Raw genomic sequence first — 17,789 nt, forward strand, 5'->3', positions numbered from 1 at the left:
AGTGCAGTGGCGTGATCTCGGCTCACTGCAACCTCTGCCTCCTGGTTTCAAGCGATTCTTCTGCTTTGGCCTCCCAAGTGGCTGGGATTACAGCACCCTCCACCACACCTGGCTAATTTTTGTATTTTTATTAGAGATAGGATCTCACCAGGTTGGTCAGGCTGGTCTTGAATTCCAGACCTCAAGTGATCCGCCTGCCTCGGCCTCCTAAAGTGCTGGGATTACAAGTGTGAGCCATCATGCCTGGCCCTTTGGTCATAATTTTAAGGTAGATCCCCTCTTCTCTAAGTCACATTTTGAACACACTGTGGCCCAAGCCTCAGGTATGATTATTTCCATTCTTCTTTTTGCCACAGCATACGTGAGAGGGCTAAGGCTGTAATTTTGCTTGTGTATATGCATGTTAGATCTCATTTTACTTCATAATCTCCAACACTTGAGAGGATTAAAAATGAAGATTATGGCCAGTGAGATGGGTCACGCCTGTAATCCCAGCACTTTGGGAGGCTGAGGTAGGAAGGTTGCTTGAGCCCAGAAGTCTGAGACCAGCCTGGGCAACATGGCGAACCCCATCTCCACAAAATATTTTTAAAATGAGCCAGGTGGCATGTGCCTGTAGTCCTAGCTATTTGGAAGGCTGAGGCGGGAGGAGCCCTTGAGGGGTTGAGGCTGTCATGGGCTGTGATTGTACCACTGCACTCCAGCCTGGACCACAGAGTGAGACCTTGTTTCTAGAAATAAAAAATAAAAGAAAATTACAACTGGTTCCCAAACTTCTTGGAAACAACATAACTTTCCTCTTAATAAATAAAGCAGTCAGATTCTGAGGTATAGTTTAAAAAAATACCTTACATAAGCGATTTCATCTGCACAGTGCCAGAGTTGCGTTGTTTTATTATTCCTGATTTAGCAGATGCATTTCATGAAATGGCTAAAATATATATGTGAAAGCACTTAGGGAAATTGGAGCCATAGGTGACCTCAGAGAGAATAGACCCCTTCCATGACATTGATTTAAATCAAGTGACAGGATCTGAGATCTGGTGTTTTTAAAATTGCCTCATGATCACTTTTAGTCTTAGCAAAAGTGGCTAAATCTCTTTCTTTCTTCTCCCTCCAAAATACTTAAAATCTTTGTGTAAAATTGGGAATAACACCATTTATTGGCTAGTCCACAAGTAAGACACTCACTTACATTCATTCTTGGGGTTGTTTTCTTTCTTACGTTCTTATTTGATTTTCCAGTCTTGAGTACTGATTTAAACTTCCTTGAAGATCAGGGCATCTGTTTATTTAATTTCATGGCGCCTCTTTTTCTTATTATTGCCAGGGACATCTTTATGGATCACTGAAGAAGAATACTTCATTTCTCAAACAACACAAATTATGGCATTCAGCAGCAGCCAGATATACCTTACACACAGAATTTTAAATGCAGGGGAACACCAAATAAGTTTGTAAAACCAGGAAAAATGGATGGGATGGTCTTAGGAGCAAGCATGGGGGAATGGGTGCTCATTATAACATTATTAGTGAAATAAAATAAACCTTAAAAAAGAGTGTGTTTTAGGTTCATGTACTAGAGACAGTTGTGAGACTCTGGGCAAATTCCTTATCTTTTCTGTTTTGAGACATAGTCTTGCGCTATTGTCTGGGTTGAAATGTAGTGGCACAATCATAGCTCAGTGCAGCCTCTGGGCTCAAGAGATCCTCCCACCTCAGCCTCTCGAGTAGCTGGGACTACAGGTACATATACCACCACCACTCCCAGCTAATTAAAAAAATTGTTTTGTAGAGACAGGGTCTCGCTCTGTTGCCTAGGCTGGTCTCCAACTCCTGGCTTTAAGCAGTTCTTCTGCTTTGGCCTCCCAAAGTGCTGGAATTACAGGTGTGAGTCACCATGTGGAGCCTTCTTTAACTTTTCTAACCTCAGATTTATCTTCCATAAATGGGGTTAATGCCTACTTTCATCAAGGTTAGATAATGTTTTTCTTCCTCAATCTTCTTCCTTGTGGTGGGTCCTGAATGATGGCAAATGAAGGTGGCTGATATTTGAAAAACCCAGATAGGCATTTTATTCTATTATTTTTATTTTATCTCTGGTATTGTGGGAGAAATATTAGCCTTTGGACTCAATAAACAAACTCCAGACATAATGAAGTATTTAGCAAGGTGGAAAGATGCAAGGCTCATATACAAAACTCAATTTTATTTATATAAAACACCAGCAAAAAATTGGAATATAAAACTAATAGAAGTATCCTATCTATAAAAGCATCCAAAAAACACAAAACAAAAATAAATTTAACAAAAGATGTGTAAAGCTCTACACTAAACAGTCAAAAATATTGATGAGAGAAATTAAAGAAGATCTATATAAATGGAGAAACATGCTATGTTTACAGGCTGGGAGACTCAATATTGTTAAGATTGTTCTTCCCAAATTGGACTATATATTCATTGACATCCCAATCAAAACTCCAAAATAAATTTTTGGTAGAAATTAACAAACTAATTTTAAAATGTATATGGAAATATAAAGAACCAAGAATAGCCAAAAATAGTCTTGAAAAACAACAACAGCAAAGTCTGAGGATGCACCCTACAAGATTTTAAAGATTTACTACAAGCAATAGTAATCAAGACCATATGGTATTGGCATGAGGACAGACAAAGCAGTCAACAAATCAAGTCTGAAAATAGACCCACACATAGATGGTCAAATGATTTTTCAGTAAGTGTCAAAGCAATTCACGAGGAAAGAAAACTCTCTTCATAAAATGACATTGAAGCAATTGAATATCTAAATGGAGAAAAAAACCCTTCAACTTCAACTTTACATAATATACAAACATTAATTAATATGAATCACAAACCCAAACACAAAAAGCAAAAACTTCAAAAGTACCTAGAAAAAAATAAAATGATTTATTATTATTTCTGCAAAATCTATTAATTCAATGCAATTCCCATTGGGTACAGTGTACACTGCTTAGGTGAAGGGTGCACCAAAATCTCAAAAATCACCACTAAAGAGAACACAAAAAATGCTAATCACAAAAGAAAAAAATGATAAGTTGAACTTTATCAAAATTAAAGTCACCTGCTTATCAAAAGGCACTATGGTCCTAGCCAGAGCAATCAGACAAGAGAAAGAAATAAAGGCATCCAAATCAGTAAAGAGGAAGTCAAACTCTTGCTGCTTGCTCATGACATGATCCTGTACCTAGAAAACTCTAATGACTCATCCAAAGAGCTCCTAGGACTGGTAAATGAATTCAGCAAAGTTTCAGGATACAAAATCAATGTACACAAATCAGTAGCCCTGTTATACACCAACAGCGGCCAAGCTGAGATTCAAATGAAGAACTCAACTCCTTTTACAATAGCTTGAAAAAAATACAATACAGAGGAATATACTTAACCAAGAAGGTGAAAGACTTCTACAAGGAAAACTACAAGACACTGCTGAAAGAAATCATAGATGACACAAACAAACGGAAACAAAATCCCTGCTCATGGCGGGGTAGAATCCATATTGTGAAAATGACCATACTGCCAAAAACAATCTACAAATTCAATGCAATTCCCATCAAAATACAACAGTCATTTTTCACAGAACTAGAAAAAACAATCATGAAATTCATATGAAACAAAAAAGAGTCCACATAGCCAAAGCAACACTGGACAAAAAGAACAAATCAGGAGGCATCACATTACCCAACTTGAAACTATAATGTAAGGCCATAGTCACCAAAACAGCATGGTACTGGTATAAAAACAGGCACATAGACCAATGGAACAGAATAGAGAACCCAGAAATAAACCCAAATACTTACAGTCAACTGATCTTTGACAAAGCAAACAAAAACATAAAGTGGGGAAAGGACATCCTATTCAACAAATGGTGCTGGGATAATTGGCAAGCCACATGCAAAAGAATGAAACTGGATCCTCATCTCTCATCTTATATAAAAATCAAGTCAAGATGATCAAAGACTTAAATCTAAGATCTGAAACCATAAGAATTATAGAAGATAACACTGGAAAAACCCTTCTAGACTTTGGCTTAGGCAGAGACTTCATGACCAAGAACGCAAAAGCAAGTGGAACAAAAACAAAGGTAAATAAATGGGACTTAACTAAAATAAAAAGCTTCTGTACAGCAACAGAAATAATTGGCAGAGTAAATAGATAACCCACAGAGTGGGAGAAAATCTTCACAATCTGTACATCCAACAAAGGACTAATATCCAGAATCTACAAGGAACTCAAGCAAATCCGCAAGAAACAAACAAACAAACAAACACACAAACAATCCCATCAAAAAGTGAGCTAAGGACATGAATGCACAGTTCTCAAAAGATGATATATAAGTGGCCAACAAACATATGAAAAAATGCTCAACATCTCTAATTATCAGGGAAATGCAAATCAAAACCACAATGAGATACCACCTTACTCCTATAAGAATGGCCATAATAAAAAAAATACTGGATGTTGGAGCAGATGTGGTGAAAAGGGAACATTTTTATGCTGTTGGTGAGAATGTAAACCATGGAAAACAGTGTGGAGATTCTTTAAAGAACTAAAAGTAAGTCTACCATTTGAGGTAGCAATTCCACTCCTGGGTATCTACCCAGATGAAAAGAAGTCATTATACAAAAAAGACACTTGTACACACATGTTTGTAGCAGCACAATTTGCAATTGCAAAAATATGGAACCAGCCCAAATACCCATCAATCAACAAGTGGATAAAGAAAATGTGGTACATATATACCACGGAATACTACTCAGCCATAAAAAGGAACGAAATAATGGCATTTGCAACAACCTGGGTGAAAGTGGAAACCATTATTTTAAGTGAAGTAACTCAGAAATGGAAAACCAAACATTGTATGTTCTCACTCATAAGTGGGAGCTAAGCTATGAGGACACAAAGGCATAAGAATGATACAACGGACTTTGGGGACCTGGGGAAAAGTGTGGGAAGGATATGAGGGATAAAAGACTGCACATTGGGTACAGTGCACACTGCTCAGGTGCACCAAAATCTCAGAAATAACCACTAAAGAACTTATTCATGTAACCAAACACCAACTATGCCCCAAAAACCTATTGGAAAAAAAAAGACACCATGAAGAAAATAGAGGGCAGGTGTGGCGGCTTATGCCTGTAATCCCAACATTTTGGGAGGTCAAGGTGGGAGGATTGCTTGAAGCCAGGAGTTTGAGACCAGCCTGGGCAACATAGTGAGACCCCCATCTCTACAAAAAATAAAAATACTAGCCAGACATAGTGGTGTGCACCTATAATCCTAGCTACTTGACGGACTGAGGCAAGAGGATTGCTTGAAATTTGATGTTGCAATGAGCTATGATTGTGCCACTATACTCCAACCTAGGCAATAGAGTGAGACCTTTTCTTAAAAAAAGAAAAGGAATACATAAGCCCCAAAGTAGAAAAAATATTTGTAACACAAAGATTTGACAAAGAATTTGAATCTAGATTATATATAAAGAACTTCTACAAATCAGTAATGAAACTTCGAACAATACAATAAACATAGGCAAAAGGTTTGAAGAGATGTCTTACAAAAGAGGATATATGAATGATCAATTAACACAAAAAAAGATGGTCAATACCATTAGTCATTAGGAAAAGGCAAATTAAAATTGCAATGTGTTATGTCACATGTACAAAAACGGTTAACATTTAAAAGACTAACAATACCAAATGTGGGTGAAGACATGGAACAGTGGATCTCACATACATTGCTGGGGAGGGTGTAAAATGGAACAGCCACCTCGGAAAAATATTTGGCAGTTACTTATGAAGTTAAACATGTATCTACCCTATGAACTAGTAATTAGGTATTAACTGTTGAGAAATGAAAACATTCATTGAGCCAAACCTGGAAATGATCCAAAGGTTCATGAACAAGAGAATAGATAAACAAATTGTACTATATTCATACAAAAATACTTCCCAGCAATAAAAAAGAATAAAGTACTGATATGCACAACCTACATAAGTCTCAAAAACATTATGTTAAACAAAAGAAGCTAGACCCAAAGTTGAACGTACTGTATGATTGCCTTTATATAAAATTCAAGAACACACAAAACTTATCTATGATGAGAGAAAGAAGAACAATGGTTACCTATGAGTAGTATTCACTGGAAGGAGTATATGGAAAATTTTGACGATAAAGGAAATGTTCTATGCTTGGAAATTTCTACCAAAAATGGTGTTTTTAAAAAGACAGTTTGAGGTATTGATGAAGTCCATATATACATTTATCACAGCTCATCAGATTGTACACTTAAGATCTATTCACTTTATATAAATTTTACTTCAATGAAAATGAAAAAGAATGCATCTTAATTAGAAATCAGGCTGGGAAAACCAGAGGAAAGCAACTTAATTTATTTTGTTTCTCTGGTATTTAAAATTGAAATAATCTATATGTCACCAACTCAAGTATTTTCTCTCCACCATCTATTTTATACGTCTTTCCAGTTTTGAGTGGCAAGCAAAGAGGATACTAATTCACAGTTTTTTGTTTTGTTTTGTTTTGTTCTGTTTTGTTTTGTTTTAGTAGAGATGGAGTTTCACCATATTGGCCAGGCTGGTCTTGAACTTCTGACCTTGTGATCCACCCATCTCAGCCTCCCAAAGAGTTGGGATTACAGGCGTGAGCCAGCGTGCCCAGCCTGATTCACAGTTTTATACATATAATAAGAGCTGCAAATAGTGGTTTGCATTTTCATTACTTCCAGCAAGTAGTGTTTCATTATATGTAGTTTACAGTATCTCTAGTTCTCTTGTCAAGCCTTGTAGATCACTTGAAGTGCTCTTCATTTAATGGTACTGTACTTCTTATAGGTTGAGCAGAATTGAAGGCTGGGGAAAGATTGTTTTGGGAAATCCAGAATTCTTTCCCTAAACCTTTACATTTTTAGAAACCAAAATACCTGGGAGAATGATGAAGAGGCATGCTGTAATTAAGGAGGTAATCTGTTGATGGTGTGGTGGTGGCAATGATTAGTAAGAGGTGCTGAGCACAGTAAATACATAACCCAGGAGAATTAGGTGCCCTGTGTTTCAATGAGGAAATTTCATCAGAAAAGTTAGAATTTTATAACTAGCATACATAAATATGTGTCCCAATTGTCCCTTCCACCTATTGCTGTCCACTCACACTTATAACCATTCAGAGCTATCTCCTTGCTATTAATGTCTAACTTTCTTACTGACCTGCCAACAGGGTTTCCCCCACCCAGCTGTGTCCCTTCAGGATCTAAGGAACTATTAAATAGAAAAAAAGTTTTTGTCCATTCCTGTTCCACATCCTGTCAGCATGACCCTTCTCCTTCTCTATGTCCTTCTGAGGCATCCTAATTACTCCACAGAGCTTCACACTGCATGCTGTAGTCCAAAGTATATTGCAGCTCCCCTCCTTCTTTCCTGACACCCAGTATGTGACCAGTCACATACTTGGCGGCTGGTCATTCATTAGCTCATACTCATACTCTCTGTTGTTGCTGTTAATCAACCTCAGCAAGCTCTTGATGTTAAGGACCATGACTTCTGTTTCTTGTACTCCAGACAGTGCCCTATCACATATAGCTGTTTAATTAATGAATGAATTAGTTAACTTTAACTCAATTCCAGAAATTAATACATATTTGGCAGCTCAAATTTACAAGTTATAGTGCATTTCTTGTCAATTTTAAAATAAAGAGTTTATTTCAACCTTTCTTGAGTGCAAGAAAGGTTCAGTTTTATCTAGAAGTAGGAACATAAACTTATTTATTTATTTATTTTTTGAGATAGAGTCTTGCTCTGTCGCCCAGGCTGGAATGCAGTGACGCATTATCGGCTCACTGCAACCTCCGCCTCCTGGGTTCCAGCGATTCTCTTGCCTCAGCCTCATGAATAGCTGGGACTATAGGCATGTGCCACCACGCCTGGCTAATTTTTTGTATTTTTAGTAGAGATGGGGTTTCACCGTGTTAGCCAGGATGGTCTAGATCTCCTGAAGTGTGATCTGCTCACCTTGGCCTCCCAAAGTGCTGGGATTACAGGCATGAGCCACCACGCCCTGCCAGAATATAAACTTATTAAATATCTCCAGAAATCCTTCTTAGTTGGGTAGCTCTGTCCTATGATTTTGCTATCCGGGCAACTGTAGATGATGAATTAGCTGGGATTGATTTTCATCATCAGTCATCAGCCATAGCATCTGCTATACCTCTGTTGACTCCGTCATCTCCTAGGGGGCTTGTACTCAACATTAATGACATTAGCCCAGGTGACATGTAATTAAGAAAGCAAACCTTTTTCCAACCAAAAATAATATGAGAGATTCCAAATCCAAACAGAACAGAGCTGTGGATCATTTCATGTTTGTCTTCATATCATTCTCTCCACTCTACTCCACTGACACAGCTTGATGCTTGATTGTTCTCTAAGCCCCTTCCATTGCTGTCATCTGGGATGCTGGCAATGTATTGTGCTGAAAGGGAAGCTTATTAATAAAGTTAGTAACTTCAAGAGTCAGTGCAGGTTATTTGTAGGATGCTCATTATGAGTCTTGAGTCTGACTGAGTCCAGAAAGCAATGGAATATTCCACATATCCACCCAAAGGACTTCTCTTTCCCCCTTCCCCAGGGTCTGTTTCTCCTGTAAGGGTTCAGAGCTGCCTGGCAGAGGCTGGCTGAAATAGGAGAAATCCTGACTTAAGCTGTTTCAGGAAAGTGACCCAGTCTTTGGAGAATAATCAGGACATAATTAAGTATGAGTAAAAGGCTTAGAGTTAGTCTGTTCTCCTCTGTAATGGGGTGTTCGCTAGCTAGTGTGAGGGTTGTTTTTGTGACTATTGCTTTTACGTACATTTTGACTAGCACTTGGAACACTACCTCAGGGTAACTTAAATGAAAGTCCATTTTCCAGGATGGAGTAAACTGACAGAAATTTCCATTGCGCATCAAATCTGCTATAAGTTATTTGCCTTCTGGGTATTTTTGGGCCCTAGTTGTACTTCTGAAGAAATAACTGCTGTGGCTCCAAGTAGAAAGTGGTTGAGGAGACTGCTAACAGATACGTCCAGTTCTTATTTTCTATCACAGAGATGTGAAAAAAATAGCCTAAATTATCTGAGAAGGAACAGCATTCCTCTGTGCTGGATTTCCAGTGCTTCCCAGCTTTTGCACTGTTAGCTTATTTTTTCCAACGGCCCTATAATAACAATCCACTCCTTTCTCTGCACTCCTGGCCCCTCGTGATGTTTTATCATGCTCATGCTGAAAGAAAAGGTGTCTGTGCATACTGTATCTGTTCATTTGGCCTCAGGGATTTCCCTTTGATTTGGAAAGAATAATCTTTCAAATTCCGCTATAAACTATACAGGAGAAAGAGAAAAATAAGATAAAGCTCCTGGAATGTGCACTGGTATTGACATTTCTTTCAAATAATGGGCTGAAGGTGAACTATCTTTACTATTGCTCATGTGAATGATCAATTATTATCAATCCAAACAATCAGCAGTGCTGCTCATTATTGACTTATACTGCATGGTTTAATTTTGTCTCCATCCTTCCAGACATTAAAACATAGCCAATATTTAGCAGTTCCTGCCATTCACCACGAGCACCTCCACAGCCCCCAACTCCTCTCTCCCAGTTCTGCCCAGGATATTTATGGTGAGTAGCAAATTATCTCCTCTTTGGCAGCCATCCCTACTTTCCTGTGTGGAGGAATTGCCCACATTCTCATTTGCAAACAGAGGCTCACTCAAGTGTCACTAAAGGAAAGGAGGTGGAGCCTGAAGAGCTTTAAAAAGCAAAGCTGAGTCATTCCACTTTTCAAAAAGAGAAACTGTGTTGGGAGAGGAATCCTATCTCCATATTTCTTCTTTCAGCCCCAATCCAAGGGTTGTGGCTGGAACTTTCCATCAGTTCTTCCTTTCTTTTTCCTCTCTAAGCCTTTGCCTTGCTCTGTCTGTCACAGTGAAGTCAGCCAGAGCAGGGCTGTTAAACTCTGTGAAATTTGTCATAAGGGTGTCAGGTATTTCTTACTGGCCTCCAAAGAAACATAGATAAAGAAATCCTTCCTGTGGCTTCCCTTGGCAGGCTGCATTCAGAAGGTCTCTCAGTTGAAGAAAGAGCTTGGAGGACAACAGCACAACAGGAGAGTAAAAGATGCCCCAGGGCTGAGGCCCCCGCTCGGGCAGCCGCATCTGGGGTTAGTCATACTCACCTTGCCTGGGCCATGCTCCAGCAAAATCAAGCTGTTTTCTTTTGAAAGTTCAAATTCATCAAGATTATGCTGCTCACTCTTATCATTCTGTTGCCAGTAGTTTTAAAATTTAGTTTTGTTAGTCTCTCAGCACCGCAGCACTGGAGCTGTCCTGAAGGTACTCTCTCAGGAAATGGGAATTCTACTTGTGTGGGTAAGTACTCCAGTGAAAAGGAGCTCCAGGTCTCCAGGAAACTGCCCCCACATCCCTGTTGGTTCAATCTGATATACTTAGGCATTTAAAAAAGTTTGTCTTTGGGTATGTATAGTTGCTTAATTTTTGTTTTCTGATGCATGTTTATTTTCTTACTGGCAATTAGAGCTAATCTGCTACCAACTATAAAAATTCATAACTCTCAAACTGTACTTCTGTGAATAAGTAAATGAATATGCCTCATTTTAAACTAGCAGAACATTTCATGGAAGCTTCAGCTTTTACTCTGACAAGAGGAGTAATTAACACCTGGCTGATTGGCTTGGAAATTAGGGAAACAGATGGTTGATTTTTTGTTTGTCTGTTTGAAACTCTTAAGCCACAAAGAAAAAAATCCTTCCTTCTGATAACTTAGTGTAAGAATTCAGAAGTTGCTAAAAATTAGTGAAAAATGGAAAGGGAACTGTGAACAAAGGTAACTGTGAAAATTAACCTAAATTTCAATTTCAACCTCCTTCACTTTCTCCCCACTCTTACTGTTTCTGAGGCTCTGACACAACTCCGGAGTTTTAGTAACAGGTGCATTGCAACTTTGAGAACTGCCAAATATGACAATGGGTAAATAAGCCACACCGTCCTCTCGTATTAAATGGATTTTTCGCCAAGGGGAAATGGGAGCTTGACTGAATGCGAATTACAATGCTGCCAAAGGATATTGCCTGAAAAACATTCTCTCTCTAACTGTTAATTCATTTATTTAATCCTTGGGTGGGTCTCCAACCTGCTGCTTAGACACGGCAGCCGCCTCCATCGATGAGAGGGTATGAGCTGCCCCGACATTCCATTTTTATCAGCTTGCCCTTTTGAGATGGGGTCTGGCTTTCAAAAAGAGGTAGATCGAGGGGGAAAACACAGTACAGTTTCCAGAAGAGATACCTATGGAAGACAGTACACAATAGGCAATAGTTTGAACAAAGAGAGCAGAAAGGAGCCAACCTGCCAAAGCTAGGCTGCTGTCCTGGCTCTCCCATTAAGGAAGTTCCCGATGAGGAAATCAGGTGCTTTTGCTCAGAATCTCTGGACTCTGTTCTCAGGTAGCACTCCTTGTAACAGGTGAGCAGAACTCTAGGGTATTTGAAATAAAGACTTAATCCTAGTGATCTCTATGTTCCCAGCACCTACGACATTCCTGCTTCCATAGTGTGTACTCAGCAAATTCTTGTGTATGAATGAGGTGTCTTTCTCTGATCTGCTAATGACATAGTCCTAGAGAACAGCAACAAAAAGAGGGTGACAAATGACAAAAATGGCCCCATGAACCTTAGACTCAGCTGTTGGAGGCAGAAGTAAAACTTGTGTATACAGTTATGTCAAATGGACTGGACTCTCTTTGGGGTGGGAGAATTTTCCGTGGAATCGTTGGCAAATATCTAGAGTTGGGCACTGTCATTTGCATGGGATGTGAGGGGTGATGGTTGGGCCAATCTATCAGGCAGCCAGAAGCTAGGAAAGAAGAACCCAGGTTGCTGAAGCAGAACCCAAGAAATTACAAAAATGAGCTTTTATGGATGGCTCTAGGATCTCAGAATAGTCTGATTCCTGCTGGCAAGCAAGTCTATGCCTTGTTTTCCTCGCCACCTCTGGTGGCTCAGAAGTGCCTTCATTGAGGTAGGTTGTACCCAATAAACATGAAACCCAGGATAGAAACAAGGAGTTGGGGAGACTGTGTCGTAGAGTGGAAGGAACCACAGGTTTTAGAAACAAACAAGCCTCATTTCATATCCATGCTACCAACTTAATAGCTGAGTTACCTTAGAATATCTCTGGGAAGTAATACCCTCGCCCACTGCTTTTAGGATTTTTTTGTGGGGAATCACATGAGATAAGCTAGCATGTACCAAAGCATGGTGCTTAGCAGAGTATGCTCAATAAATGTCCTCTTGGGCTCCACGTCTTGGCTACATCTCTTTGATCAAGTCATACGATGAGATGCCGTATTTGAACAGTGCAGTGACACGGCACATATCCATGGAGTGTGGAATGTGTGGATGGCACTTTGGGACTCCCTGCCTCTCTGCTTCCTCATTTCTTGCAAGTCACTGGTTTAAATCCCATACTTTACACTCCTGGTCTCATGTTAGCTGATAACTCCCTGGGTCACCCTCTGTCACTGTGTGCATTTCAGAGGATAGTATTTCTTTCCCCTCTCTAAATAGATATGGTGCCATCATCTATTTTTCCCTCATTTAAATTCTACTTGCCTTATTTCTTGCCCTTGGCATTGAGACAGATCACCTCTGCAGCCACCTGACCCAGCAGGAAGAATGCTTTATGGTCTAACAGTATTCAGGTAAACTTATGCAAGATTGTTACTCATGTGACTGCTGGCCAGATAAACCAAGTGATAGCAACACAATTAGGTTTCTTTCTATTCCCCTCCCTCTCCCTCCTTTTAACTGAGTATTCTGTTAGCGTCTACTTGAGCTACAGCAGGCGAGGAGAGCAGGAAAGAAAACTGCTGGCAAGTGGTTTCTGAACCTTCAAGGCTATTTACCCTGGAGGACAAATAACAGTTGAAAAAGAGACTGTTCCTGTTTGGCTTCTGTACCTGCATTATTTATATGAACTTTTTTGGTAATAAAGGTAAGGAAGAAGTACAGCCTCCCAGCTGCAGGAGGGATCCTGGGGTGGCACTAAGTTATCCACCTGGGTAGATCACTTTTAGTAGTAAACAGTGAAATCACTGATTTCAATACCAGCTAAGGCGTGGTCAGTGTCCCAGTCATGTGCAAACCAGAGTAATTTTGAGACCAGGAGCTTGTTTGTTTTCTCAGCCAGGGTTATGCGATTTTTTTTTTTTTTTCCTAACGGCAGTGAAACTATCCTCCAAATATTCAGTGGTGTTTGGTCATTGAGCTTAGTGGTAAAGAAGCATAAATCTTGGAGACAGATTGCTTGCCTGGGTTCAAATCCCATTTCTGCTGCTTGTGAACTGTGTGTCTCATTTTCCTTACCCTAAAATGAAGATAATTGTACCCTCTTCTGAGGACTCTTGTCAATATTGCGTTAATGTATTCATTTTCAATGCTGGCTGCACATTAGAATCACGAATGTCTGGGTGGCCACGCCAGGCAGTCTGGATCAGAGTCTCTTCTGGGAGTGGAATCTAGGCCTCATTTTTTTTTTTAATGTTCTCGTGGTGATTCTAACCAACAGCCTGGGTTAGAACCACTGAGCTAATATATGTAAAGTGCACAAAACAGAGCTTGGCATACAACAAACACTTGATAAACCTGAGATTCTATTAATGTTTTTGTTGTTTTAAAAATTATTTTTATGAATGTAATAGTATTTTCTAAATGTGGCTGGGTTTCGCCTATAATCATTGAACATTTTTTATACATGACAAAATGCCATATTGAAAAACCCAATAATAGTTCTACAACATTAAAAATTATAGTCAAAATAATTTTAAAATACACAACTCATATTTTTGTAATCAGAAGAAATGTTTATTAAAAATACAAAAACATATCAACTTGAGTAAGTACGTTTGTGGAACTGTGGCTTTGGTGTTTGTCTTTTTCTTATACCAACTGATAAAAAATTTCATTCATTGCAAATTAAGTCTGTTTGTCAGGTTTCTTACAGGTAATAATCTTATTTTAACAGCAGCAAAAACAAGCCACATGAAAGTGATAGTGATTATTTCAATTTTTTGCATATTTTTGCCCATGTGTGAACCCTTCCCTTGAGGATTTTTAAAGCTATTAAAAGCATATAAAAATGGTAAATTAGTTTTCTCAGTTAATTTACATTTTGGGGCTAATTTGAGCTTGTCCAAATATTTGACATTCAATTTAGAAGTTGCTTGTGTTCAGGGTAGAGCAAGTAATTGATTGTTTCCATCAAAAGTAAACAGAGTAATAATTTGGCTCAAGTAAATTAAAAACCTTACTTTATAATTTACAAATCTGCCTTTATGAAAATCCATTTCAAATTATTCCTTGGGTAGTATGGTTGGTTGGAGGATTTTTAGCTTTTAGTTTTTGTCTTTTTTTTAAATTTCGATTTTTACTTTACATTCAGGTGTACACGTGGAGGTTTGTTACAAGGGGATATTGTGTGATGGTGAGGTTTGGGCTTCTATTGATCCCATGTGATCAGTTGGTTTTTTATTTTTATTTTTTGAGACGGGTTTTGCTCTGTTTCCCAGGCTGGAGTACAGTGGCATGATCTTGGCTCACTGCAACCTCCGTTTGAGCAATTCTCCTGCCTCAGCCTCCTGAGTAGTTGGGATTACAGGCATGCGCCACCACACCTGCTAATTTTTGTATTTTTAGTAGAGGTTTCATCATGTTGGCCAGGCTGGTCTCGAACTCCTGACCTCAAGTGATCAGCCCGCCTCAGCCTCCCAAAGTGCTGGGATTACAGGCATGAGCCACCACGACTGGCCTCAGTTGGTTTATTAAATCAGCAGTCTCCAGACTCCGTTCCATCAGTAAAATAATTAAAATGTAAGCATATGCTTCTAATAAACACATTTATTTATCAATTACATACATGTAATATGTACACTGTACACATGAACATGTGTATGTAATGAACATTACACAACAAATATTTTCTTTCTACACAATAGCAAACCATCTTACATAGCCTCTATGTGATATACACCCTCCTTGGAAGATAGTTTTAGAAAATAAGTGAAATGGTAGAATAAACGTTTACCTTTTCTTCACTATAAGTTCTGTTCCTTTCTCTTGATTGCTAGTGTGTTTTTTCTTTTCTTTAATTTCAAGTAAAGGTGGATTATTCATAGCGAATGACTTTTCTCAGAGTGTGTAATGGTAGAAACAGAAATGCATGTGGTTGTGCTGAGATTCTTCCAGAAGGAGTGGAAGGCCAGATGATGTTCCTGAGGGGGACATGGAGTTTGAGAAATGCCCAGGTCCTGTGGCTTGCTGGGCTCAGCATCTATTTAAATTAAAGTGACCTGCACCTCCATCATATGTTCTGGGAAACCCAGTGTCTCTCTCCTCTGTCTTGGAAGATGCTGGAGGTGGGGGCTGTGATGAGTAAGGCAAGGCTATGTGTCCCTTCTGGGCCTCCTACTGAATGATCCATCTACTGTGTGTCTCGCTGTCCTCATGTACTGTCCCTTTCCCATACTTCACCACCTCACACCAGCCACCACCCTGTCTCACTTACTTCTTGAAAGAACGAGGAAACCATTGTTATGAGCTGCGAGGGGACAGACTTTACCTGAGGGTTTGCTGTTGGGAGGGTTGGGGCAGGGGCAGGGGCTGCTTACATCCCAGCACTTCCAACAACAAAGTAAAACATTTTTCATTCCTGTTCCTAAAAGTGACACAAGGTCATCTGTGGAAGGGACTTGCCAGGCATCTCTTTTTCTTGGGCCTTAGTCTTCCACCACATGAGCCAAAGCCCCTTTCTCCCACAGTGATACTGACCTGCACCTTGGCCCCTTTTCTGGGCCTCCTTAATCTACTTCAGACAATCCACATCCTTCTGCAGAACATTTTAGATTTCTTCTTCCTCCAATTTTGCTTTTCTGATCATATCCGCGACCTGCCTTTTTAAATGAAAATAACTTTAAAAAACTATTAAATAGTGCACTGATGTGTTTTGCTAAACAAAAATAGTTGTGTACTCCTTTGAGAATTTCTGGCTGCTGGTTTCAAATCATTTTCCTTTTCCTTCTATAATGGGAGATGTTAATTTTGAGACAGAAGTGAAGATTCTTGTAGGCAGTCCCAGGTATTAGGAATGCATGCTTCTCTCTCTCTCTCTCTCATATCTCTCTCTCCCTCTGTCTGTATCTCTCTCTGTCCTGTATTCTGAGTGTGGGAAGGCACTACAGCACTTCGGGGCTGGGGAGTGCCCTTACTTTGGCTTGGTGGACACAAGTCATAAGAAAGGCAGGGCACTGACTTGAAAAGAGACTTTAACAGGTCTGGTCAGGGCCAGTGATTGTGAGCTATAATATAGGTTGTCCTCCTCCATTATCCACAATCCTTAAAGAGGACTTTAGTAAAAGTTAGAGATTGATCTCACTTGTGCTCAGGTGAAATGGTACATGAGTGACAGGTAGGGGGGACCTACTTCCAGGAGCGCTGTGGCCTCACATTGGTGTGGCCAGAGATCAAGGAGATCAGAGGAGAGCTCTCGATGGGGTGAGGATGAGAGAGGTAGGCCCCGGAATCTCTCAGAAAGGTCTAGGGTGGGAGGATTTTAAAGGCAGCTAATTTCCAGCAATTTGCTTGTGGTGGCATGGTCCAAAAAATTTCACTATAAAAAAGAAATGTGCCCTTATTTAGTAGTTACTGACTGGTCAGGTCAAGTGTAAACTATACACATCTGTAAATAGAGAAGTATGCTCAGAATATTCCCTAGTCAGTCAGTGGTCTGCTATTGGGAGCATCAAATAGTTTGGCTTGTGAATCAGTACAATGTCTTTTATTTTTATCATTGATGCGTAGGTTTCATTTAACAAATTCATATAGATCAATTTATAAGTTGTTTTTTAATCCATACAGAGTTAAAAAGCCAAACATTGAACCTCAGATGAAAGGTAACAAAGATTTCTTACCTGGAAAATAAGTCTTCTAAAATCTGTTCAAAGTCCTTAAACTTTTTGTCACTTTGATTACAATAGAGGAAACTAGGAGAACCTAGCAACTTTCCAATATAAATTGCCTGATCTAAGCTATTTTAGCAATTATTGTACAGAAGTAGTTTTTATAAACTTATTGCAAACAAAACAATTAAAGACTCAATAACTATCCTCAATAGCTGGAAATGACTGCTTTGGAGAGCGTTTTCAAAATGGTCAGTTTTTAAGAAGGAAATCACTTTCTCTCATTGGTGTGGCCAGAGGTCGAGAACAGAGGAGAGCACTTGATGGGGCGAGGATAAGAGAGGCAGGCCCTGGAATCTCTCAGAAAGGTCTAGGTCAGTTTTAAAGAAAGAAATCACATTCTTTTAAAGGATTCCTAAATCTTTTTCAAGAAATTTTAAATTCCAGGAAGCAGTTTAGTGCTTAGTTTAATTATTACTCCAAATTTGGGCCATCCTAGAGCTAGTAAACAAAATATTATTCTTGTTATGTTATAGTTTCTCATGTGAGAATTAGAATTAACTTTAAGAAAGAACCAGAAACAACAACAGCAACTACAGAGATCCTGACCATTGGAATGTAATTGTCCCCATTGTCTATTTACTTCTTGCCTACAGGCCAGTGCTTTCCTCCAGAATGCTAATATTGTTCACCATGAAGGAAAAATTGCCTAGATATTAGGTGAACTAA

The 17,789-nt window shown here is 39.2% G+C and overlaps 1 protein-coding gene across 1 annotated transcript in view; it reads left to right on the top strand.

The window, feature by feature from the left end:
• The first annotated feature begins 9,902 nt into the window (after positions 1-9,902).
• Positions 9,903-17,789, top strand: part of EGF (epidermal growth factor) — a 105,484-nt gene continuing 97,597 nt past the window's right edge. Inside the window, exon 1 of the mRNA XM_002815059.5 lies at positions 9,903-10,459. Within this exon, the coding sequence (XP_002815105.3) occupies positions 10,333-10,459 (127 nt within the window). The 5' untranslated portion in view covers positions 9,903-10,332. The remainder of the gene's footprint in view (positions 10,460-17,789) is intronic.

Source organism: Pongo abelii, chromosome 3 (genome assembly GCF_028885655.2).
Source record: "Pongo abelii isolate AG06213 chromosome 3, NHGRI_mPonAbe1-v2.0_pri, whole genome shotgun sequence".
Classification (NCBI taxonomy): Eukaryota; Metazoa; Chordata; class Mammalia; order Primates; family Hominidae; genus Pongo; species Pongo abelii.